This window comes from Centroberyx gerrardi, chromosome 2, assembly GCF_048128805.1.
Source record: "Centroberyx gerrardi isolate f3 chromosome 2, fCenGer3.hap1.cur.20231027, whole genome shotgun sequence".
In the NCBI taxonomy this organism is placed as follows: Eukaryota; Metazoa; Chordata; class Actinopteri; order Beryciformes; family Berycidae; genus Centroberyx; species Centroberyx gerrardi.
In genome coordinates this window covers 29,816,466-29,843,541 of record NC_135998.1, presented here as the reverse complement: position 1 = coordinate 29,843,541, position 27,076 = coordinate 29,816,466, and the positions used below count along the sequence as shown (strand labels likewise).

The 27,076-nt window shown below is 40.2% G+C and overlaps 1 protein-coding gene across 1 annotated transcript; it reads right to left on the bottom strand.

Moving 5' to 3' along the window:
* Nucleotides 1–1,941: 1,941 nt before the first annotated feature.
* pip5kl1 (phosphatidylinositol-4-phosphate 5-kinase-like 1) lies at nt 1,942–25,916 on the bottom strand. Its single transcript, XM_071904279.2, has 9 exons — nt 25,710–25,916; nt 23,116–23,166; nt 22,837–22,991; nt 21,320–21,444; nt 20,516–20,550; nt 20,359–20,414; nt 19,016–19,128; nt 13,743–13,905; nt 1,942–2,426 (listed from the first exon to the last, which is right to left on the bottom strand). Exons 1-9 carry the CDS (start codon nt 25,914–25,916, stop codon nt 1,988–1,990), a joined length of 1,344 nt encoding a protein of 447 aa, XP_071760380.2. The 3' UTR covers nt 1,942–1,987.
* Nucleotides 25,917–27,076: the final 1,160 nt, after the last annotated feature.

Here is a 27,076-nt window from a genome sequence, read left to right as displayed (position 1 = left end):
TTGTGTCATGAAATCAGAGCTAACTTTAATTTATGTACTTTGCAACTTTTCTGTTTACTCTCAACTTCCCTGTGGATCCTACAAATAGCTCGCCTTTTCAACCGACAGCTGACTCAGGAGTCAATATGGTCTGTGGGTCCAAGTATTACATATGTAAGGCAAATTATATATAGGTCTGAAATCGCCAAACTTATCCTTTAAGGAGTTAAAGTAGTTTCAAGAAAATCATTTTTCTATCATTAATATGCAAATTTATGCAGCAGAGTGCTCCAAAATCTAATCAGATCTTCTCCTCCATAGGGGAAACCTGTGATGTAAGTATGAAGTTTCTATCATGTATTGTTATTGAGTTATTAAGTTCACAAGAATGAGTCTACACAGATAGGTTAGGGTTAGGGTTGCAACCCTATGATTGCAATTAGGCCTTCATTATGAAAAATAAGTTGAGGAGGAGAGAGGGGCTTTAGTATACAAGTCTGAATCTTAACTGTCCAACTGCCCGTGGCCGTATGACTAGAGCATTTTGATGGTATGAAATGCTCAGTATTTCACATGTAACGGGATTGAAATTCACCGAAATTGTGACTACATAGTTCCTCTTTTTCCTCTGTCTTAAGTGTGTACTCTTAAAATGTAACAAATGAAGGAGGATGGACACAGACTAAAGAAGCACCTCTATAGTTGGAGAACTATCTCACAGTAAGCAGACCTTGGTAGTCAACATTTTACTGCTGTTTTCTGTTGGTCAGTGGATGCATCCCCTGTATGAGTAGTAAAAGACCAAAGTAAGCTGATGCCAAATAATGAAAAACCTCAGACAACTTAGCTCCTAGAAATCCTTTATACATTAGGAAAAGGTTTTTGCACATGCCTACCCGTGTTTGCAGACAAAAGGCAAAAGCATGTATTGCCTGAAGGTGAAATGGCAAGGGAAAAATTTTGTAAAGCCGTGTTACTGGGTAGCCTGATCATAGTTCATTTGTGGTCTCAGAATATTATCACAATCTGTGCAATCAGACATTCAAGCATGAGAATATAAATAATTCCACAGTACCTTGGAGGAGGATTGGGATTACACTTGTGTTCCTTGTCATTGCATTACATTGCCAAAGGTGGATTGGTGGCAGTTTTTTTTCTGACCATGTCAAAATGGCAAAGAATACAAAAGCAATGCTGATTCATCTTATTGATGGCTTTCTCTGTGATTTTCCCTGGAAGAGTAAGAGTCACTTTTTCAAGTTGAACAGAAAGCATACTTCTCTAAAAGTGTAGTCACATTGGAACGCATATGAACACTTCAAAGTTAAAATCTGGAAAGACTTCTGAAGGGAGTCAAAATAGAGCTGGGGAGTTGTGGGCATGAAACATGTTTTGCCAGACAACATTTTAAGAAACACAGACAGTCAAATGAATTCCTAGCATGATATTCTAATTAGATATCTTAAAGCAACAATCAATCAGTGGTGAAACAACAACCTCCCACTGGAAAATATTTACATGAAACTAATGGCAAACTCATGGGCCACTTGCTCTCAACTTGCCTTTCCACTGCACAAGTCTTGATAAATGAAGAGATACTGGATAGGCTGCAGGTTGGCACTATTTCTATACCTTGATGCTGTATCATCTGTACTAGTGGCATGCTTCAAACGGCCATCTTTTGCTTCATCCTTGACAATCACAAACTTAAAAGTTGAAGGCATCCAGTGCTGTCAATATTTTTGCTGTAAAATGATGACTTGAGGGTCATGGTAAGAGCATGTGGAGAGATGAAAGGACTGGCACCATAGAACAGATTTGAATAAGCATGGCTTGATGTCTAAGACGTTTCACCTCCCATCTTGCTTTTGTGTGTGTGTGTGTGTGTGTGTGTGTGTGTGTGTGTGTGTGTGTGTAGACTTTGGTTGCCCATTTGGTTGTTTATACATGCTCAGAGTTGTACCTGGTGACAATCCTCACTGCTCTACCTCTCCCTCCATTCAGGGGCCTACTTGGTATGGTCCTGTACCCACTGACAGAGCCTAAGGCAATAAGCTGGGGGACTGACGGTGGAGAAGGTCTGGCGTGGATGTCTCAGCCTCTTCCACAAATGCTCCAGCCTCTTCTTGAAACTGTAAACAGTGAAGATGTCAATGATGCCAATGAAGTAGCGATGCTCAGGCCCGTCAATGACGTGCAGAGGGTTCTTGAAGTTGGGCAGCAGGCGTCGGTTTTGAGCCCTAAAGTCCTGAAGCTCAGCTGAGTCGCTGTCTGTCCCAGCATGCTCTAGGCAGGGTTGGACAGGGCTTGGTGCATTTCCCGGCTGCGGTTGCCTCAAACAGCAGCCGTCGGGTTCTGACAACAGTAAGGTGGAGTCGTCCTCAGGGACTGCCCCAGGGACAGTGGCTAGGCCTGCATGGATAGGGCTGGAGCCTGGGTTTACAGATCTACAACGAGAAAGACAAAGACGGGGAAAAGAATGTGATTGAATAAACACAAATCAGGATACACCTGCATTGTAAAACGTAATGCTAATAAGGTCTTGAGATCCAGAGATATAAAGATCGCTTAAAAAGATACACATAATTGTAAATTTGTACTTCATTACTGACTGGATAAACTCTGTCATATCAGTTTTCTCTCTGTCTCAGTTTTCTGTCTCAGTACAGATGACTACAAAGGGGAGTGGACAATGCACTCATTAAAGTAGAACAAATAAAATAAAGTAAGGGCCAATGATAATAGATAATCTACTGGTTGGTGTCAATGGGTTTTTACATGTTTCCATCAGAGAAGTTTGATCATTAAAGCAATATTCCACTTAGTTTTAGCATGGGGGTTATTTGGCTCTTGACCACCATGAAAACCAGAATATAAACTAATCACCAAGATCAGATGCAGCTGGACGAGTTTGTAGTGTTAGCATTTTTACTTCCCATTCATTTGAATGAGGCCAGAAAATAGACTAAAAACTGACATTTAACACGTTGGTGAACAGATTCAACAACAGATCCTGCTTTTAAGACGACAAAGCAGTCCTGAGTCTGTCCTTATTTTGCATTTTTATTCTTCGTTTACACTAAAATTAGTATTTAAAAATAAAAGTAGGGGCGCCCCAGTGGCTCACCGAGTAGAGTGGATACCATAGTCTCAGTCCTTCCCGCAGCGACCCGGGTTCGAATCCGGCCCGCGGTCATTTGCTTCATATCCTCCCCTCTCTCTCTCTCTCCCATACCTTCCTGTCTTTCTCTCACACTATCTCTGTCAATAAAGCATAAAAATGCCTAAAAAAAATAAATAAAAGTAGATCCAGTCTCCCAAACAGGAACTATCTCTCCTAAATGGTATCCCTCCACTATGTTCTCTTCTATCAATAAAAACGCTATTTGGCAAAATGATGTTCTAAAACATTGGATCTACAGCCAATTGAACATCACAGTAGCGGGATCTGTGGTTGAATATGCCAAATAACCCCCATGTTAAAGTAGTATTTGTTTACTGAATTTAGTGAACAAATACTAAATAATAAGTAAATGCTTCATTATTTTGGTTTTGATGGCAGTCCTGTTGACCCATGCTGCCAACTTGAATGAGACTCCACTGTCCAATCAGCCACCAACTCATAGCTAGATGGGGAGCTAGCAGTAAAGTGCTAATGTTTCTGACAACCGGAGATCAGGATTTTTACACTTGTTGGAGGTACAATCCACAACACAGCAAGTTTCCAACATGTTTTTCATTTTGTCTAAACAATGTTGTATGGTCTAAATGAAGCTCACTAACTCGCATACGGACAGTACTCTTCAATATGGACAATCGTCTTGGCCTTGGCCAAGCACGCTCGATTACACGGTACCGGTCAAGCGTATGAGTGGTACTGTTCAGTGGGAATCCTTCCCCGTCACCTTGTAGTGACCAATCTATAGAAACAGTCGGAGAAAGGCCAGGGAATGTCTTAAAGCCAGGTAAGTGCGTAACAGACATGTAGAGGTTGAGACCTTTACACTACACCTTACTACCTGGACTGCTCAAGCAAATGCTCAGGATCTCATTGTTCATTTGTATATGCTTGATATTTCTGTCATTTATTTTCTGTTTGTGCATCACACATTTCTGTGTGATGTTTCCTGTGTTTGTAATAAAAAACCCTCTGAAATAGTAAAAAATGTGTGCATCCCTCTGATTTGCACATTATGGTTCATCTGCCAGGCCCCATTCCATAGTACCCAACACCAAATTAGAATTAGAATAAAAATGATATGTAGAATTATGTAGAATCGATAAAAAGGTAAAACATAAAGGTAAAATGTGTCTATTTTAGTGCTATTTAATAACAAAAGAATAGACCTATCAGTTTTTGCGAGACCGCAGGGATGATGCAGAGCACTCCAAAGACACACATGCACTGCCTGTGATAGGCTATCATTTACTCCAAGTCCCAACCATTTGCCTTTGTTAAGACAAAAGAATAAACAATGCTTCATTTCCACATAACCTTGCAGAACTTTATTTACTTATTTGTTGATTCCATTTCTTTTTTGGCTGAACATATAGTAACTAATCTAGTCCCAGCAAATCCTTGTTTAGACCTATCTCTCATTCTTCCAATGGATGTCATTTTTCAGTTTTGGAAATAGAAGAAATAGAAACAAGTAACCTAGTCTGGACATGCCAGCTTTTCATTTATAAGTCCTTGGTTAGACTCATCCCTCATTCTTGGATGGATGCCCCACATTGACGTCTGAAGCGAAGTGAAAAAAACAAATGAAGCGAAGCCTGCAAAGCTAGTTCAGGCATACACACACTACTCTTCTACAACAATTCTTATCAAGCTCCCCCCTCTCAATAAGGCGGTCTAAAGATGAGTTTCCCTTTTACAAACAGTCGAGGATGCGTGCGCAGCTCAGGGGCAGAAAAGCCGCTGTGAATATCATAGCTATAGCAACTTGGCTGTCATTTTCGCACTGATAACAGCAAACAAACGGACAACAATGGCGTACCTGGCTAGTTTGTCAGACTCTAATTGCGCAGATTATTTAGAAAAACTTGTTTTAAGTACTGGTGAATGACTGCTGGACCCTTATTCAATCTCAGTTGATGAATGGCTTGTAGACATGTGTGGCCACCCATCCAGTGGCCACCCATCCAGTGGCCAGACATATATGGATCTGATTGAAAAGCCTAGCATATACAAAAAACAGTCTTCGAGCATACAAATCTCTCGATGCTGTAAATTACGTAGTATGTGGGGATGTGCAACAAATTAGACATTACATGTCTGGTGAGTTTTGTGTGTTCAGAGCAGAGGTCTTACCCAGCCAGCATCAAAGTGTGAAGGCAAACTCTGTGATGCATGGGTGTACGTGCTGAAAAAGGCGACATCCTGACAACAAATTGTACAGCCGGGTAAGTGTCAACCAGGGGGTATACTATGAAGCTAGCTAACTGAGTTAGCTGGATTCCTACTCCAATAGCAGCCAGCTGCAGAGAATTATGTGATGTTGCTCGGAAACTCATGTATTTAAGCTTCCCGCACCTGCTAACACACTTTCATATTGCCATGCTGCTGCTACGCTGCTCAGACTGCTGGTTACTGCTGCTCAGTATTGCTGCTGCTAGTAACCATACATAATTTCATCATCCCCACCTCCACCCCAGCATCCACCTGTACGCTCTGATTCTAGGTCTCCCCTGGGGGGGGGAAGTTCCCTATTGTCACTCCCTGCTCTCCTAGGCTAGATAGGTGTATGCTCACAGGGAGTGACAGGATCAGAGCCTAGACACCATACTAAACTCTGTATATATATATTTGCATTCATTCTCAATAATCTGTTTATGTGAGTTGGCAGACTGAAATAAAAGACGGGACATCAGGTTTCAGAATAATTCATGGTTTTCATCAAAATAAAAAGAGCAGCCTATGTCCGACCCAACTCAATGTGACTAATGCGACTTCCCCACTGTCACAGTCTTCGGAATATCAGGCTTCAACCTAGTGAGGGAAATCCTCAAGCAACACCTGCTGCTACATATGTGCCTCCAGAGACTGTGTTTTCATTGGAGAGGCTGTCAGAGACACCTGTAAAGGCGACCCAGATCAAGCAGTGGACAGAGAGGGACCCAGTCCTGTCCCAAGTCAAGACGTTCCTTTTGCAAGGTTGGCCCAGAGTTGTGGAAAAAGAGGAACTGAGGCCTTATGCTAAATGCAAGACAGAACTGAGTCTGCAGAATGGCTGCATCTTCTGGGGTACGAGGGTCAACGTACCTCCTCCTGGCCGTTCACAGCTTGTGGAGGAAATACATGAGACTCATCCAGGTGTGTCTCGGATGAAAAGCCTTGCAAGATCATACGTCTGGTGGCTGAAAATGGATCATGATCTGGAGAACAAGGTAAAATCATGCACGCAGTGTCAGACCAATCAGAACATGCCACCTCCAGCCCTTTTGCACCCATGGGAGTGGCCGGACCGCCCCTGGTCTAGGCTACATTTGGACTTTGCTGGCCCCTTTATGGGGCAGATGTTTCTGGTAATGGTGGATGCGCACTCCAAATGGATAGAAGCCCATATCATGAGCAACATCACAGCCCACACAACCATAGACAAACTCAGGCAAGTGTTTGCAGTCCACGGGTTGCCTGACTCTCTGGTCACTGATAATGGCCCGACGTTCACCAGTGAGCTGTTCAGTGAGTTCATGCAACAGAATGGCATTCATCACATTCGGACGGCTCCTTTTCACCCAGCCTCAAATGGTTTGGCTGAGTGGGCTGTTAAGACAGTGAAGAAAGGCCTGAAGCAGATGACAGGGGACACGCTTAGCATTCGGCTTTCACGTTTCCTGTTTAAATACCGCCTCACGCCGCAGACTACGACTGATGGGGCGTAGGCCCAAGTCAAGATTGGACCTGCTGCGCCCGGACATGAAGGCAAAAGTGGAGAGGAAGCAGGAAAAGCAGGAGGGAGATGATCGCCATGCACGAGAGAGACAGTTAAAACCTGATGACAATGTCTATGTGAGAAACTTCAGCAGTAACAACAACCAGCAATGGCTACCTGGGGTTATTCTTAGGCCGAGTGGCCCAGTCTCCTATGTTGTTAAGCTGACTGATGGACGTGTTTTCCGCAGACATCAGGACCATGTGTCATGATACAGGCTCAGAGACAGACAGTTCCGCGGAGTGTCCGATGGTGGGGCAGGCTACTGTGGGAGCATGTCCACCAGTGGCTGTGCCAGAGAGAGACTCACAGGGAGAGGTGTCTGTGTTTCCGGAAAAGGATGGACCTTCTCACACTGACACGCAGACCCCGCTCATGCCCCCAACACCAGATCCACCCAAAACACCCTCACCAGTGGTGCCTACTGGGTCACTGGAGGTATTGCGCAGATCACAGCGCACTCGCAAACCGCCAGACAGGATGAATGTTTGATGGGACAGTTGTTAGACTGACTGTTGTATCTGCCAAGTGTTTGTATTGATAAACTGTTGCTGGGACTCTAGCACAAGTTTTAGGTGTGCGCAGGCTGAAGTCACCACTGTTATTGTTCATTTACATTTGGGAATGTTGGAATTTAAAGGGGGAGAAGTGTTGTAATGTGAGCATTATATAAATGGGTTAATACTAACTAGGATAATGGTAAAATAGCCATGCTTCCACTAGGGGTAGCTGTTTGTAAAAAGATGCTGTTCTCAGGGGTTTCTGGGGTCATGGGTTTATGTTTCCGCCTCCCCGGGTTTGTGTTGTCCTCCGCTCCACGACAGGAGCAGTGTAAGCCTCTGAGTATGAGAATATGTATTTTGCCAGTCCTAGATAAAGTTGATCTGAGGACAATAAGTTGTCGAGTGGTCTTTTCCAAAGCAGAAGTTACCATAGTGACGGTTACCGTATGACCGCAATACCGCAGCCATGGGACGCCTACGGCGGGGTTGAGCTCAGCAGCATTGTTGATATTCATGTTTGGATATTCCATGGAAATACAAAAGCGCAATATTCTGCAATCAAGAAATTGAAATTGAAAATCTCAACGGCAGCCGGTGTAAAAGGTCCAACATTGTTCTTGAACAGCTGCATAAGCGGTGCTTTAGGGACAGAAGTGGAATCAACATACCTGTAGGCGTTTATTTAGAGTATAGACCTACATCAAACATAGAGTCCTAGGCTATAGAGTCGCTCTAGTTTGGCATCCTTCCCCTTCGTCTCCTGAGCTTCATGTGAGCACTGCTCCTCTCCAGTGGTTGCATTAGACTTTCTCGTTGTCCGTCATTTTGACGAACAGGGTCGTAAAAATTCCGTCATAATCTATTATTACCCGTCATTTTAATTTTCATTTTTTTAATGATAATGAGACATAGCCTATTTAATAGTATTTAATTTTCAAAAACAATCGATCACAATAACATTTAATATAGAGAAGAACAAACTTAGATTATGCATTTATCATACTATAAAGCAAGGAATCTCTGTCTGTCTGTCTGTGGGTTCTTCGCATATCTCGAGAACCGTTCGTCCGATCTACTTCACACTTGGCGGGTGTATTGCTGGGGACCCTAGGACGTGCAGTGTCAGATTTGGTGCAATTTGGACACGCGACACGTTCAATATTAATAAACTTTGAATAAACAAGCGAACAGCGCTCTGTGCAGCAGCAGCGCGAACGGGCACTGCACTAGTAAGAGAGAAAAGATGAACAAACAGAGGCACTGACCGTGCGGTCACTTTTCATGTCAACACACACAAAGCAGATGAATGATTTTTTTTTTCTGCAGTGACAGCGGAGGGCACTTAAACACCGCGGCCATTGTGCCTAAACAGGCAAATATGAACGATGCAATTTTACAGAATTAGACAATTACAATTAAAATATGAACAAACCATTTACAGGAAATTAAATTGAACTCAATTGACCTGCTGTAGCCTAGCCTGAACTCAAACCTTCCTCCTGGTCCGCATGGACTTAAACTGGGTGCTCGCTTGAGCGTAATCAAACGCATCAAGGGAGATTGCTGCAGAGGCGATTGTCATTAGGTTTTCTTTCTCATGGCCGTTTTAATTTTGTTCTGAAGGCTGAACCCGCGCTCTGCTGCCACACTGGAGACTGGAATTACCAGCGCCACTTCAGCCAGAGTTTTGAAGTCGGGGAACATTTCTCCCAGGGAAGTGATCAGAAGTCGGCAAGACTCTCTGAACGTGGGATTTCCCGATCCTGCAAGCACTCGCTTCACCGGGAGGAAATCCCGCAGCATGCGCTCCTTCTACACCAGGGGCGCGGCTGCTGCACCCCTCTGTGACCCGTAGTGGTCACAGACGCGCTCCAAGGAGAGCGAGATCAAAGACAAGATGAGTAAACAATAGCTAATTAATATGCACACTCGCCACCAACTGGACAGGGGGGTCTACTACAGGTGGTCTACATGTGGTTATTGACAGTGTTGCGTGTGAATTACTTAACGTAGGGTAGATCGCCCTCAGTGTAATCTGTCAAAATGACGGACGGCCTTCAGATTTTTCCGTCATTGTTAAAAAAATTCCGTCAGTGACGGAAAATATTCGGTTAACGCAACCCCTGCTCCTCTCTGTACATCAAATTACTTCTACTAACTCTTGTTCTCAGTCTTTATCATTTCACGGGAAAATTGCAAAATATAATATTGATAAATATATCAATACATATTATACAAAATATAATATTGATAAACAATATAAAATGTTGCAGTGTCTGGGGTTGGCGGTAAACTGCCAAAACGCAGGGGGGCGTCACCAGAACTAAGAGTGTTCTGTATTGTAATCAGTACTACTGTACTGATTTTATGAGTTATCTGGAAGTGCTGGCTAACGAGCTAGCTAGCTAATGAGTGTAAAGTTGCAATGATAACGACAGACTATTTCCGGTGCAGTTTCAAAATAAAAGTTCCTCCACTGCACTTACAGTATACTTTCAACATAAAGCACTCTCTGGCACTAAAAAAGCACTAGCGTAGTTATATATTGTATGTTAACAGTTGGCAACCCTGAAAGTGAGTGTAAATAATTTTGTGAGATTGATTGTTGATCTTAGCTAATTAAACAACATTGATTTGGAATTGATACCAAAACCAGTGCAGTGTTCCACAGTAGGAAAAGACAGCTAGATTTTAACCCTGCTTCACTTTTCATTTGTCAGATTAAAAAGGGTTTTAATGCAAGAGTTTGTAACCCTTCCATTCTCTAATTGTCTCTATTGTGTTTACATGGCTGGCAAATTATTAAGCAAATTATATCTGCTCAGTTATGATTTTTTCTGTTGATGTTATGTTTTCTGTTTAGTTAGTTCAGTTTTGATCTTTTCTATTTGATCTGTTTATTCAGTCTTTTCCAAGTGATCTTACCTAGTAAGTTTTTTCAATCCAATGAAATTGAATTCAATTACAATCAAAAAATTCTTTTTTTTAAGTCCAGTTAATTTATGCTATTGTAGTATGATTTTAACCGTTTAACCTTTAACTGTTAAACGTTTAAATGTGTCACATTTGTTGTATAAGGTGCTATTTGCTCTGTTATGGTATGTTACTGTAGGGCATTGCAGTTTTGGAATACCACAGTGCCTATAGTAGATACAGTCATTATTCTCAATGAGAGGAGCTACTACAGTAATTACTACAGTACACACTATAGTACCTACCACTATTTACCTTTTCTGTTTGTTAATGTATCTATTCCTTCTTTTAATCTAACGTTGTTCAATCATTTTGAAATGTTTGTTTAAAAAAGTACAATATAAATAAAGTTGTTTTTATTGTAGTACCTGCTGAAATACCTACTGTGGTGTAATAGGAGAAGTGGGGGTCAAAGACTCAAACTAATTGATGCATAATTTAAAAATGCCAATGCCATCACAAAGATGTTACTATTATTCAGAGACTACTCGGCTATATTGCGGAAACAGCGCCCACTACACTTTACAGGCCATGGTAAAGTAATTATGATGAAATATCCTAGTAGTTACCATGTATTCATTATTTGGAAACTACCCAAATATTTCCAGGAAACAGTGCCCACTACACTTTACAGGCCATGCGGAGGAAATTATGGGGAAACTACAAAGACGTTACTATTTCTTATTCTGAAACTACTCGCCTGTATCATGTATCATCATGAAACTACTCGCCTGTATCATGTATCATCATGAAACTACTCGCCTGTATCATGGAAGCAGCGGCCATTTTACAGGCCATGGTAAGGTAATTCTGCCGAAATGTCAAAGATATTATTATATTGTTGGAAAACTACTCGCCTATATCATGGAAGCAGTGGCCACTACATTTTACAGGCCATGGGGAGGAAATTAGGATGAAATTTATAAGATGTTACCATGTACACATACAATTTACTACTAAATAATAACGAGTCATTATAATACAACTACTGGTAAAAGCCCTGTTTTGGCCTGTATATTACTCAGTAATTACCTGACAACATATTACCATTACCAGTAATTACTAGGCAGTAAGAGCAGTAAGTCAGTCTTGTATAGCACTATTACCTAATAATAACCACTAGTCATTACAATACAATTACTGGTAAAAAGCATCTTTTTTACTTGTATATTACTCAGTAATTACCAGTCATTGTAATGCTATTACTAGTTATTACATCTATTTTACTTGGATATTACTTAGTTATTTCCAGTCATTACTGCGTAATTAACGGCCTGTAATTTAAAGGGTTACCTGATTTTTCTCTTAAGACATTTTGAGTTCAACATTTTTTGCTAGCTAGCTAATGTTTTCCATCTCAGAGCTAACTTTCAATGTGTGTCTTTGAGTAGGCCTAATTGTTGTTGTTTGCTAATCAAACAGTGAGGGTTATGTCTCACAACCACTGTGGATTTAGGACAGGATTTGGGAACAATTTATTAGAAATACCAGGATATCAGGGCAAACCTAGGCTTGACAATTGTATGTCCTACATACAAGATGTATTGCGAAAGACTGGTTGTGTCTCATTGTTGAGCTAGGACCAAGTGCTTGCGTGTGTTGAGAGAAAGAGAGAGATAAAGTATGTGTGTGTGTGTGTCTGTGTGTCTGTGTGCAGGACTAAGTGCTTGTTTACCTAATATGTAAAACATATCACTTCCTGTGTGCCAAGAAATGTTCCCACCACCGGTCCTGCCCGACCACAGGGGCTGGACTGGGACAAACTAGATGGCTTCATGCAGCACTGCTGGGCGGATTTTCTCTGGGTGATCTTTAAAGTTGTAGCTGTAATGTAGCTTCAAAAATGTATTAAAAATCATGATAATCATGATAAATCATGACATTTTCAGGACATGTCGGCTGAAGTGAGATGAATCTTTCGTACACTGGTACCTACCCCCGATTCTGAAGTCGCCCCCCTCTGTTTATAGCAAAAACTGACTGTGATCCCACAGTGTTGTCCTCCTAAACCGTACGTTACAGGAAAAAAACAACATGATTTTTGAAATCGTCATACCTTAATTAGTAAACAGCCCAAAAATGATAATGATAACTTGAAAACTGAGCGTACGGTAGATGGAAGTGTTCATGATAGTTTGATCAATCTTCATCAAACTAAATACAAATAATGTCTGGACTGTCAAGATGATGTCTGTAAAGCCATGTGTAAATTGATTAATGTGGGGCACTAATACAGTTATAATATCCTTTCTGAGGCTTTCAATATTGGTTGGACTAGCACCTATGACCTATCACTTGTCTCTGTGTTTTGTTTCTCCACTGTGGCATACCAAAGTGACCATTTTGAAGTTTCATAAAAAGTAAATCAACACTAAATCACACAGTGCAGAAAACTCAACGCAGGAGTTTGGCATCATCTGTCAATGGCAAAATACCTGAATGGCATCACTGATTGGGTCTTGGCCAGACCTTTCAACCCACAGAGAGCAGTGCAGCAGCAGTTTTCTGGCCCATGTGACTTAGTATTGTTTTATTCGTTAATGGAGAGCACTACAATGTTCTATAAAGTGATTAGCACTGTCAATCATAGGCTGCACAATACTTCTCCCTTTAGTTAGCTTCTCCTCAGTAACCCTGTAACAGGTGTTTGGCTCAGTCGGTAAAGCATCAGCCTTTTATGTGGAAGGTTGTGGGATCAAATCCAGACTTGTTCTTTCCAAAGTCGTTAGTCATCAAGAACAACAATAGAAAGTTTGGGTATTGTTAATAACTCCAACAATGTGGTTGCAATGAAAAGACTAACTTGACAGGAGTCACAGGCCAAGACAAAAGCCGGTGTTAAGCCATAACTAATAGACTGCATGTCTGATCTTCACAACTTGTCAGTTTTTGTGTGTCTTTCTACCTTCTGTAATGTTTTGTCTATCTGTCTGTCTTATCAAATTGTGCTTGGACCTCAAAATTGCCGCTTGCGGCTATATTTTTTCTTTATTTTTACTATTTTCCATATTTGACAATAATAGCAAAGACATCAAAACTATGAAATAACACAAATGGAATTGTGCAGTGAACAAAAAAGTGTTAAAAGAATCTAAAATATAAGATAGTCCGCCCTTTGACTTGATGGAAAGGCAAAGGCTTTGGAAAGAAATTCATACATAGGCATCAACTTCACTAAATATATTTGTCTAAGAAACTAATTTCAAGCATTTAAGCATAAGCCTTTAGATCAAAATGGCTTTAAGAGAATGAAAAACATAGTACATTCAATCAGGTGTGTCCAAACTTTTGACAGGCAGTGAATATATAATGTGTAAGGACATATAAGAAGGACCATAAATGTACTGACTTTTTGGTTCTCATGATGAGAGTGGCGAAGGAGAGACACTGGTGGCGCTCATCGCGGTGTAAGGGTTGATGGGCCAGGAGGAAACTGTAGTCCAACACATTGAGCCTCTGGAGGAAGTGTGTGTCGAGCTCCACCTGTCGCAGGAGCCAGGGACGCTGCTGGTCTGTTCACATACACACACACCACACATAATGTCACTCTACACTCTACACCATAAGTCCAAGTGGCACGAAATCTGCTACACATCCATCTAGCCTTACAAATAAACCCAATTTATTTTCACCTGTAAAATCTACTTCAGTTAGGGTAGATCAAGGTGAGGAGACAGCTTTAAAAAGGATTTTGAAGCCTACATTTAGTGTGGACTGTAAGTGAGCCATTCAGAGGGTGAATGGTCAAGCCAATAGATTTCATTTCCTTTGAATTTCCAGTTTATGATATGACTCATGAGTTTGAGTTTGTCAAAAACTGCAAGGCCGCAAAGGGTTTTTGATGCTCAACAGGTTCCCGTGTCGACAAAGAATTGTTCACCACCCAAAGGAAACCCAGCCAACGGCGGACCTGATGTTGAAAACAGCTACATTCGGTCAACTGGCAGTTCAGTGCAACATGAGAGCCAAGAGACACATAGCAGAATACGCTGTAATAAATAAAAAAGTGGTGGCAGTGGGCTATGGAATGATAACATTGGATGCTAGAGGTTTGGAAAAACATTTCCAGGTCTGATGAACTGATGCCAATGGGATGACTAGGACATGGAAAAAACCACATGCGTTCATCATGCACAATCACATGCCAAACTGTGGTCTGGCAGTGGTGGTGATTGCCTGGGGTGTGCTTTCCTGCGTGTTCGATGGAAGTGGTGCAATATTTGAATGCAATATTTGAATGTGTTTTAATGTGTTGATGATATCTGAACATCAAAGGCAAACGTGCTCTCTGGTAGAATCTGTATCCATCTCTGAATGGACTTTTTCTCAGTAGTACAAAGGATTGTCCAAGAAGTGAAGTGACACGGCACTATCCTGCCCAGTCACCAAATCTCAGTCCAATTCAACACCAGTGGAATCAGGCATTCGGAGTAGAGATCCACAACTTGATTGAACGTGACAGCTGAAGGAAGTGTTGTAGTCAACACAGACCAGCATCCCTGTAGTTTTTTTTTTTAATTCATGATACACTGCATCTCAAATTACAGGTTGCATAAATGTTCAAAAGTTCACAGTGTTTTATTTTAATAATTTTCACAGTGCACAAATATAGACAACTACACTGACTTCCACTGACTACAACTTAAAGCAATATTCCACTTAGTTTTAACATGGGGGTTATTTGGCTCTTGACCACCATGAAAACCAGAATATAAACTAATCACCAAGATCAGATGCAGCTGGACGAGTTTGTAGCGTTCAGATTTTTACTTCCCATTCATTTGAATGAGCCACGAAAATAGCCTGAAAACTAGGGCTGAACGATTTTGAAAAAATATGTAATTGCGATTGTTTTGACTGATATTGCAATTGCAATATAATTTGCGATATTAGAGGGAATGATAATTTTTACATCATTATTCTCATTTTCATTGAAAAACTTATTAAAATGATTATGGTGTGATTTTTGCGGGGATCTGTACCAAACAAAGATGTTTTCTTGAGTCTGTAGAATATGATGTGTAGGCCAGGACATCTCTGCAGCACGACAATATTTAATTTAAAATGGTATTTTGACAAAACATTTCGCCTTTAACAAATATTGCGCCTCCTGCGATTTGAAAATTGCAGTAGGCCATATTGCGATTTCGATAAAATTTTGATTAATTGTTCAGCCCTACTGAAAACTGACATTTAACACGTTAGTGAACAGATTCAACAACAGATCCTGCTGCTGGACCTAAAACATTGGACCCACTGACTGTGGGTCCAATGCTTTAGAACATAATTTCACCAAATAGCATTTTTATTGATAGAAGAGAACATAGCGGAGGGATAGCATTTAGGAGAGATACTTCTTGTTTGGAAGACCGGATCTACTTTTATTTTTAAATACTAATTTTAGTGTAAACCAAGAATAGAAATGCAAAATCATGAAGGACCCAGGATGCTTTATTGTCTTAAAAGCGAGATCTGTTGTTGAATCTGTTCACAAACGTGTTAAAGCTACACTAAGCGATTTTTTCTGACCACTAGAGGGTGACAGAAACCACAACACATTTTGTAAACACACACAGCAAAGCTACTGGGCGACGGAAGCCCTTAAGGACAAACCGTGCATAAAGGCTAATGGCTAAAATAAACGCACCTACTAGGGATGTTAATGATTAATCGACGATTGATTAATCACCGTTAAGAATTTGGTCGATCAAGCATATATTAACTGATTAATCGACAATGTAGGCTATGTGCTATTTGTCATTTTTCACGTCATGTCTGTCATTTGGCGATGCAGTAGCACTGTACTCAATCTGACAATCTGTCTCCCGTTTTGAAAATGTTAGTAAAAAAACATTAAAATTCCAAATTTTCTCCAGACTCACATGTGTTAACGGTATTTGTAAAGAGTAACATGATACTTTTTAATCGGACAATTCTAACACTGCTGAACACTCAGAAAGTTAACATGAGTGCAGTGCAGACTTCACTGCATATTCCACCAGTTGGGTTCCATTGGACACAATGTAAAGACAAGTAATTAACCCTAAACAAAGAAAAGTTTCAGCCTGTGGGAAACACAGAGGTCCGTTGTCGGGAGTCTGGATTTTTTAATCCCGACCCGTTTGAATTATGCTTGGTTGATTAACTTGTTGAGTAGGCCTAAAGACAGGTGTAAAAAAAACACATTTTGTATTTTCTATTTTCTATGTCAAAAGCTGTTTTTTACATAATGATAAATCGATTAATTGGTCATTAACGTGACAGATGATCGATTAAGGAAAATTATTACAATTTGCATCCCTAGTACCTACAGAGAAATGTCACCGGTCTCTCTTTGCCAGATCTTTCTCCCGCTGAAGGTTACATGTCCCACAATGACAAGTGAAGAGGCAGGTAGCAAGTTTACTAGTTTAACAACTTCACTCGATTCCGCAATTACCAGAATTTCTTTCAGGAATGGGAGGATGAGAGCAATGCTTTCAAACAGCGAGGGAGGAGACAAGCTAGTTTTTTAAAAAAGGAGCTACGACTCGGGCCAAACAAGCTTTAGGAAAGAGGTGAAAACAGCAACACAGCTGGTCTGCGTGTGTGGCTGTTGTTTATATCATTACGTCTCACGGAAATCTCCACATAGCACACGTTAGTGTCAGGATTGGTTACAGGGTCTGAAATCGCTTATTGCAGGTTTAAATGTCAGTTTTCAGTCTGTTTTCGTGGCCTCATTAAATATCCAACACTACAAACTCGTCCAGCTGCATACGGTCTTGGTGATTAGTTTATATTCTGGTTTTGATGGAGGTCAAGTGACAAATAACTACATGGAATTTTGCTGTAACACAGTCCAGGAAGTCAGTTTGTTTGTTGTTTTGTATAACCAAAACAATCTCAATCAGCCATTTTCAAAACAAGGTGGGCTAAGTGATTTACAGTCTTTAAAAATCAGGTTCTGTGGAAAACCATTAAAATATACTTGACCAAAATGAGTACAACACAGGACAAAAACAGAATAGATGTGACAGTGACCCTACTGATTTACATCTATTACATAATTGAGACACTGAAGGATAAAATTGACTTAATAAAATCTGTGGATCACTTGGATACGGGATAATGCCTCCTTCCAGATCTCATTGGACAATTCAGAGTTCAATTCCTTTACCCCGGCCTCCTTAATATGTTTCAGATCAACACATTGGGAGATAAGATGCTTAGAGTCTGGTGCGGACAAAAGGAGCTCATCGAATGCATGACATAGATTGCTTTTGGCGCTTAGTAGAATCCATACTCCAATGAATACAAGCTTTCAGTAACAGGTGGGTGTTCCTAATGTGTTGTACACTTAGCTTATTTGATCGTTGCTTTCGAATTTAATGAAAAATTCAGGGAGACAGGAATTTCCACTTAATAATCCTGTAAACCATGCACAAAAGGCATGAAGAATCCTTTAAAGAATAACTAAACCCCAAATCTAAATCTTTGGTGAAGACTGACACCTAATGGTGAAAAGTAGGGTACTGAAGTGGCCATCTGCCATTGGCTGGTCTTTGGTGCCAGGTGATGTCACCACCTGTTGTACTCTATAGAGGGTGACATCACCTGGCACCAGCCAATGGCAGACGGCCAGTTCAGTGTCAGGCTTCAAAGATTTCGGTTTGGTTTAGTTACTCTTTAATTACTAGTGTCTCTGTGAATCAACCCATGAATAAATCCCTTATAAACCCATGGTACTAACCTTACTTTATTAAGGCTATGTTATTTTTAATGGACAATTAATGTTAATGTAGAAATTAAGGACATTTCAGGGATAAAATTAAGGGGTTTGGTTTTGTACCATTCTACCCACCATAGTGTTACATTATGCTATTCTGCCATTCCACTGTCACAGACATAAAACATAATTTGAATCACAACCATGTAAATATAAGTGGTTCACACATTTGTGTTACCGTCAATAATGTTAAAGGTCCCATATTCTACACTTTCCAGCGTTTTATTTTCTGTCTTGAGGTCCATTCAAAGCTGTGTGTGTGGTGTCATGTACCAAAAACACTCTCAATCCATTTTTACACGTTTATTTTCCAGCATCTCTCTGAGCCTTACCAAGAACAGGCTGTTTCTGTCGCTGTGTCTTTAAGGCTCATTAATATTAATGACCCTCTGTTCTGATTGGCTAACCGTTTCAAGAGTGAAACGTGAGACACCGCAGCCCAGCAGCTACAGGTAGGGAAAACTCTCCGGTAATAAACAATGACAACCGCTCAACCGCTTTGAAAAAAACACTTTGTTAGTCTATTATTTCTTACAAAAATGATAATGAGCGAACCTTTGTGACGCCACAAAGTTACGGAAGTCCAAACGGCTCGTTTAGAGGCTCGCTTTTCTAATACGGATTGAGTGGATTTAGTTGGCGACCGTGCGTTTTGATACTTTCACCATGTTTAGATAGCACAGCCAACTTCTTTATAATCACAGAGGCAAGGGGAATCCTGTTTTACATGATATGGGACCTTTAATAAAATATTGCACAGTAGCATCTGGTTCATAGGAAATGGAAATGGATGTTACTGGAGAGCACATACGTATGACCATACAAAACATAAATATCACACACTGTTTCCTTACCCAGAGTGATGTACTGGCCTTCGAAGTTGAGGTCTTTGAGAACCACAATAACTTGGCTCCCCTCTGGGGCAGGCTCTGTCCAGCGGCTCACCTCACAGCCCTTAATGTCATACCTGGGAACACAACACACACCTCACTTTTAGGATCAAATCATACCAAGGGGCTATACTTGACACCTACAAGGATACTGTGTTTTTAAAGCCATGCTAATTGAGTCCTTAAAACCAGTCCAGCTGCACTGAGGCTCATCTATACTGTATATCCATTAAATGTTGGAACAGTAGACCTACAATGCCTTTTAGAGCGCATGGACGTAAATCTGTTACAGAAAAAACACATGCATGTTTTTTCCAAGGGATTTGCATCCAATTAAACTTAATTTAAACTTCCCCAGGTGTGACGGCTGAACCAAATCGCCGCACATAAAAGTGTCAGTACAATCCCATCTCACTCCCTTACCTCACCTCTTTTCCTTTGTTCACGTTTGGTTAGTTTATGGCACGTTTACATTCACAGTACACATACACAAACCACAAAACGACATGACACACAGGTTTTGTTTCAGCAACATACTCAACTCACTTTATAAGCATTATTGATATTACATGTTGAGTGCACGCATTTTAGTTAAACATGTTATCATTTTGCTGTTAATTGCTTTGCATATGCAACTTACAACTCTCTTCCACCTACTTGCATGTCCGCCGGCATCCAAACTGTCAAGATGCACTGAACATTTGGAACGCGCTATTGTACCGGAAGAGGGGTTAAACCAAGTGCTCCCGAACAGGGGGGGTGTTACCTTTGTTTTAGTTGTGTACATGTATTTATTTTGTAGTAAAAAACTGATTGTTACTTCATTTAAATACAAATGTCTTTATATTAAGTTAGTTAATTACTTATGTTAAATTGATTTGAATGTAGTCATCTTTTGTTTGTAAATGTAATTAATCATCCCCCTTTTTGTGTAATGTACCTGGCCAGGTCTATATATACCCTCAGTTTGCCATTTGTGAATAGGCTTTTGTTTCTGTTCAGTTACATTTTTCTGTTTAGTTGCCTGCATTATATTTTGGGTTTTCAATATTTTTTTTGTAATTCACAACTGGTTTTGTTACCCTTTTGCCTTTTTTGGGGGTAAATAAAACCCTTAATCTTTTTCACTCTATTTTGTGTCCTCGTGCCTGCTTGCTCGGTCCATCACACCAGGTGTAGCATGTTGTGTTGTAAATTAAATCATTTGCTGATCATCAGATTATTCATATGTGTGGTATGTCTGTAAACCATGCTTTTCAGTGCATGGCTTTAACATTATTTCACCCTGTTATATACAAAAGGCTTACCTGGCATTGATTCGATCATCTGGATAAAAAACGCTTTGCATAACAATAAAGTATTTCTGCAAAGGACAAGGGAAGAAAGGAAATGTGTTTTATGAAATGATGCAAACTCCAATAATCAAAGTGCTGCATAGAAAAAATTATAAAATTTGATCAGTACCTTCCGCTTGTGGGGGATTTTGATCCTGTGGACACCTTGAAAAAAAACATTGATAGCTCACTCAGTCTAGTGCACAGTGTTTTTAACACACTAAAATCACAACAGCTCCTTTAAAGTCAAACTGAAGTCAAAGTAGGAAATATGTTATTATTCAAAAGGCAATCAGATTCTGCCGCTCAAATTCTGGGAAAGCAGTTTTCCTCATTGTTCATGTGGTACTGCAGGTGGGGAATATTTTAGTATCTATGTAACATTATAAATAATTTGAAATCACTCAACCAAATGTCAGTAATGAAAGAGCATTGCAAGTCAGATTACTACATCATTACAAACTACTGGGCGTTCATTCATGAGCTGAACACTCCCTTTCAAATTCAGGGGCTTTGAGTGTGGTAATTGCAAAAATTGAGGAATAAGATCAGGGATCACTGGCTGACCTGGACCACTGTGATCCAGGATCAATGATCAGGGATCAATTAACTGTGACACCCCCTAGTGGCTGTATCAGGAAGTTCCCTAGCAGCCCTGAGACCTCCACATCACACACCCTGTGTCAATAACCCCCTCCTTCACCTCTAGGCCGGCCTTCCTCAGGTCCAGCAAATACTTAAATAAAATCATAAAAATATATATATAAAAAAGGCATGCATTACTAACATATGCTCATGTTCACACAAGAATAATAGTAATCAAAATCTAATTTTAGTCCTTGTTCACTCTTTGTTTTGTTTAGGTACATGGTATCCTAGTCAAATACAATTTGTCAATGTGTGTGTGTGTGTGTGTGTGTGTGCGTGTTTATACCTAGGAACTTGACCAGGAGTGAATGGGGATATTTCCTTAGATGCTCCATGTAGATTTTCAGGTTGGCCAGAAGGAATCGGATCTCTCTTTTGTTCTGGGTCTTTAAAAAGAAGCGCTTATCATTCCTAGAAATTCAAAAGCACAGAGTGAGTAGATCTATAATATCAATACTATCTCTCCATCCAGTTCTACCTGATATCCCCAGTGATTTGGACCCTTCAAGAATTCTTTGATGTTTGAAATATGTTTTGAATCACTTTAAGTTATTTGATACAAATTTCACTGGTAACATATAACATAAATACAGAACAGGACAAACATCAGCACCTTTTACAATCAAAGTGCTTAGATTTTACTAAATTGATATTTAACTCACAGTTGTGATACTAAAAGTATATTTGTTCCACTGTCTTTCCCAACCCATGATCACCTGTGAAGTTGGTTTGAAAACCTGATGCGCTATGCAAGTTTTCACATAGAATCTATTTTTCACTGATTTCATACTGCATACATTTCATTTTTTATAGATATATTTCAATATGTTTATGTTCATTTTAGTATGGTGTATTATTTCTCACAGCCTGATAATGCTGTAATTCATTTTTTTGCATATTATTATATTTCTACTTAAAATGTTATAGTAATTGTCAGTAGCGTTATGTTTGACACCCCACATTTGTTCTATTCTTATTTCTATTATATTTTCTTATTTTGTCTGAGCAGAAGTTAGTTGGAGTTTACTAAAGGTCATATTGTGGGAGCATTTTGTCTGTTGTTAATGTAGCCAGTGTTGGCTTGTTACCAACTGATTGATGAATTTCAAAAGCTAACTAAGTTTAAAGGAACACACCAAGTTTTTGGGAAATTGTAGATCATTGGCTCTGCTGTATACCGACTTTATCTAAGTAAAAAGACTGACCGTTCAGTACAAAAAAGTTGTTAGTTTTTATTAGACGGCCTGTAGATTAATCCATTTTAAAAATGAAATATTAGTAACTCAATATAGCTGATGTAACCACAGATTATTTTTGGAACTATTTCATGTGAGCAACCACATATTCATCCGCTGCGCAGTGATTAATAGCTGTACACAGTCCCATCACCCACCTCGGAAAGTAGTCCCTGGCAGTTCAAAACAGGATGTTAATTTGTAGCATATTTTGTGTCAATTTTACTAATCTCTTACACAAAACTGCCAAATTTAGCTGCATATGATTTAAAATTATTCATCATTTAGCTTTAGAGCTGCTACAAGTTCTCATTTTCTGACTTTTGAGATAATGCTAGTCGCCTACTATCACTCAGCACAGTGAATGCTAAAGTGTTAGCATGGAGCAGCAGAGCCAACGACCGGGGACACATGGGTGATTTTGGTGTCTCATCACTTAACAGGGAAGTTGACCGATGGGACAATCTATTAAAAACTTGGTGTAGTTCTTCATCTCTGTTACGTGTGTGTGTGTGTGTCTGTGTGTGTGTGTGTGTGTGTGACCAGGGGTGACAGCAGGGTGACTCACGTTAGAAAGAAATCTGCCTTGCTCTTGGAGTTGCTGATGAATTGGAGGTAGCAATTTTCAGAGCAGAGCGACTTCTGATACTCTGGCTCTGTCATACCTAGTGAGACTCGCAGGCTGGCAAACACCGGGCCTGCAAACGTCTCCATTGTAAAATCCTACACACACACACACACACACACACACACACACACATGCAAATAAGCAGGCATAAACACTTAGCACAAGAATTGAATTCATTCATGTTATTTGCTCCTTGAGGATGCAGACACATCAAAATACCTTATGGATTTGAGTGACCTCCAGTCTGAAATCATCATCTGATAGTTCATTCTAGGATTGGAGAAAGAAAACAGATGCCATTAAGAATAAGAAAAGGAAATAATTCTTTCAAGGAATTGCTATACTGAGTTTAGGAGTTACAGAGTGTGGGTCAATTCTGAGGCATGGAAAACTGCAAATTAAGAAAAATGTTGTTTTACCACTTGGGCAGTGTATATATGTTACTCTGTGTGTGCGTATGTGTGTGTGTGTGTGTGTGTTTTTGGGACTCTACAAGTATGAGACAACAGACAGGACAGTCATGCATCAAACTGCTGAGTCAGCTAACTATGTTTAACTGGGATTAGGGCGGACCAGCAGCACATGGTTGTGTGTTTAACTGCCTTGTGACTTTTCATTCAGCATGGCAGCAGCAGCGCGGTTGACACTGCATACCACTCACTTTTTTAAGGTTCTTGTTTAGAGCACATTTCCCCTTTTCAGCTTTGCGGAGGGTGACAGAGACATCAGAAATTAACTGGGCTACATGCACTACTTGATTATGTCATATTCTACAAATTTACTTGTTTTTATATCTGTGCAATTATTATTCTATATGCAGTATATATACAGTATGTGTGTATGTATGTATGTATGTATGTATGTATGTATTATATATCTGTGCAAACCAGAAAATGTGTCCTTATCCCAAAGAAATCATCCTGAATACTTTGCTTAACATTGCTTCCTTCATCCTTTACAATTCATTTTCAATGGAACTATAAATCAGAATGGCATTACAGAATAGGGAGCAGGTTACACTCTTGTCCCACTGCCTATGGGAGACAGAGGTAAAAGCTTGAGCTGCCAAAGGACAGAGCAATTTGAGATCCATATATTTTCCTTTAACATCTCTGTTGCTACTTTCCACCAGACAACATTCAAGGAACTGGGCTGCAGTAGTAGTTCCACCGCCCTGAAAATTAAGAATATCTAATTAAGTGGAGACAGTGGAGAGGTTTGTTGCGGTCCTATTGTCTCCATACCAAGCAACTAAGCAACATAGACTAGACCTGTTCTGATTATGTCACTAACAGCACCTTTATACCTATGCAGATGATGATGAGGAGCTGCGTGTGCTGAGAATGACCAGAGTGGTGTTTGGAGCTTCCCCAAGCCCCTTCCTGCTCGCAGCTACCATCAGCAAACAGAACAGTATGAATCGGAGTACCCAGATAGAGACAATAAGAGGAACTCTGTATGCGTATGCCAGCTCTATTGATGTCGAAGAATCCTATGCAGTTACAACAACAGCCAAGCACATTATGTCTACTGCCGGCATGGATCTGTGAAAATGGACAACAAACTCTCCTGAACTGAAGATACAGAGCGCTCCATAGACCAAACTACAGAGCCAGAGATGCAAGTATCAGTGCTGAAGGTATCAGTGTCTTTGCTGTTTTAGCTCCCACACTCTGGAACCGTCTCCCCTTAACTATCACATCAGCTGAGTCTGTTGATTGTTTTAAGCAGTGCCTAAAAACACATTTGTATAGGCTGGCCTTTTATAATACTTAGGCTGCGCTGTACTTTATGTGTATGTGTTTTTACTGTTTCTTTGAAGCACTTTGTAATTTGTGTTTAAAAAAGTGCTATATAAATAAAGTTTTACTTACTTACTACTACCACTACTGCTACTAGTACTATTGCTACTACTACCACTACTACTTCTACCACTACTACTACTACCACTACAACTACTACTATCAATTTTCACAGAGACATGAACATAACTCCACAAATTCTAATAATGTGATACATTATTGATCCCTGTAGGGAAACTGTCTTTTCTCTTGCCCCCTTTCACTGGTAGGTCAGACTCAGCTACAGAACAGCAGCCTGGAGCTGATAAGGATTCATTTCAGTAGGAACCCAGGACCTCCAGTTGAAGGGCAATCTCCCTACTCACTGCACCACCCTGCTGCCCCAATAGTATGGAAACTCAGCATCTGGTTTATTTTCTTCTTGCATATGATATGAAGTACCGACTTATATGACCATATCTTAACTTACTTATCTTTCACGCAATGAAACACAACAGTTTCTGTGAAAAAAAACTGCAGGAAACATTGGAACATCATTCAGCAATACTAGAAGTTGGAACTCTTCTTTTATAAGCCTTTTTATAGTATATTGCATTTACAATATACTATACAGGGACTAAACAATGCAATGCATTTACATTGTATTGTTTCATCATTGTATGCACATAATATATAAGTATTTACAAAGTACTATTCTGTCCCTTCCAAACTTTTCCAAAGCTTAATGTACAGGCTAATACACCCATATAAAGGAAAGTAAATGTTTCTTTATGAGGAAAGCACAAGAGTTGCCCTGCCTAAGACCTTGCAAGATTTTTTTTAAAGATAAACATTACAACAGCAACTGTGAGATCTTTACTCACAAGGAAGAAGCAGGCAACTCTATAAAACTGCATGTGAGATTTAGTTTCAAAACTTAATGCTCAACAATGCAAGATATTGGGGTGAATATGGTGTTATTGTGGTGGCAGATAGAGGATTTAAATGCTACCTCTCCTGACTGGTACTCACTGTAGGTGGGTTGTCAATGGTGTTTTGGATGGCTGCTGCCAAGCCCTCCTTCATCATGCAGGTCAGGCTGTAAAACTCATGCTGCTGATCGATCTCAAACAAGCCCAGGAGCTTCCATTGCTGCCGTAAGCGCCCCCACCTCCTCCTCTTCACTGTGCCAGTCACCCCAAGACCTCCTGGAGGCCCTGGCATCTCCATCTGGGACATAAAGAAACACACAAATCCAAAACATATGAGTACTGTTCAATCACCCAACACTCTGAGGAAGAGGAAGAGGACAAGGTTATCCAATTTCTGGCAAAAAGAAATCAAACAGTAAGAAGAGGTCAGTTGCCTGGAAATGGGTTGCTGTGCAAAACACAAAAGACAGACTGTCAGTTGCGTCTTTGACAGAGTAACTATGGAGAACAATGCAAAGCATAGCTTTAGCTTCATGTGCTGTGGAGTCGGTAATGGCTATGCCTCCAACCACCATATCCCTTTGATTTCATTTAAATACCTTTTAGGTCTTTAAAATCCCAACTGAGGTTTTTCTTAGTAGAATAATGTATATATATATATATATATATATATAGATATATGTTACAGTAAATGTACATGAAATATTTGTCTACGTATACATCTACCGGGGGGGCATTTGATTTACCATAGTAAATTGGGTAGTTCTGTCATCTCCCAATTGATGTGAAAAACGCTGAACATACAGGCTCAAGGCCTTCTCACTGTTTTGTTAGATGTTGCTACTTTTTGCTGTGGGTATAGGATGGCACATGACCAAATTACATCTTTGATTTAGAAATCTATAAAGCACTCTTTAAGGTTAATTTATTAATTGCTTTTGTTGGGGAGTTCAAGCTGACTTCTCACTGGTTTGCAAGAGCTTTGACTGCGTAATTGCTGTTCTAGGCTCGTGCCCAGTTGAGTTAGCCTAACAAGCTTTTCCAGTCTGACCGGGTTGGCAATAGATGTACCTTATTAAGCCTTACTAGGTAGGTATGCATGATTTATTGTTCGTTGATTTTGTTCTATCATCTGATAATTGATTAAGACACAATCAGATATCCGGTGACTGCGAAAAGAGCCAAAAAAAATGCTAATGACTGTGATTCACCTGACAGGTTGACAGCAATTGAGGTGAGCGTCAAGCCTCACTCCCTGAGTTCAGTGGACAGGTTGATAGCTTGATCAGGGCCACCTCATGCAGGATATTAAAGACCCCTGTGATACAGCACTGGATTTGTCAAGGGAAGAGAGGATTCAGAGGCCGCATCGCATGGAACGCTCTGCTTGCACAAGAGCTGGCCAGTCCTCCTCATCTCATGGTAGCGAGAGACACAGAGTCAAGAAGCGTAACTGGTCTTGTCAAC

What these genes read in the sequence shown, in the direction of transcription:
- pip5kl1 (XM_071904279.2), bottom strand. Translation starts at nt 25,916, where the DNA reads ATGTCCCAGATGGAGATGCCAGGGCCTCCAGGAGGTCTTGGGGTGACT. An exon ending in AAGGCAGATTTCTTTCTAAC is followed by an intron (nt 21,445 to 22,836) that starts GTGAGTCACCCT and finishes TTGAATTTCTAG; the next exon opens with GAATGATAAGCGCTTCTTTT. An exon ending in CTCATCATGAGAACCAAAAA is followed by an intron (nt 2,427 to 13,742) that starts GTCAGTACATTT and finishes TTCTCGTTGTAG; the next exon opens with ATCTGTAAACCCAGGCTCCA.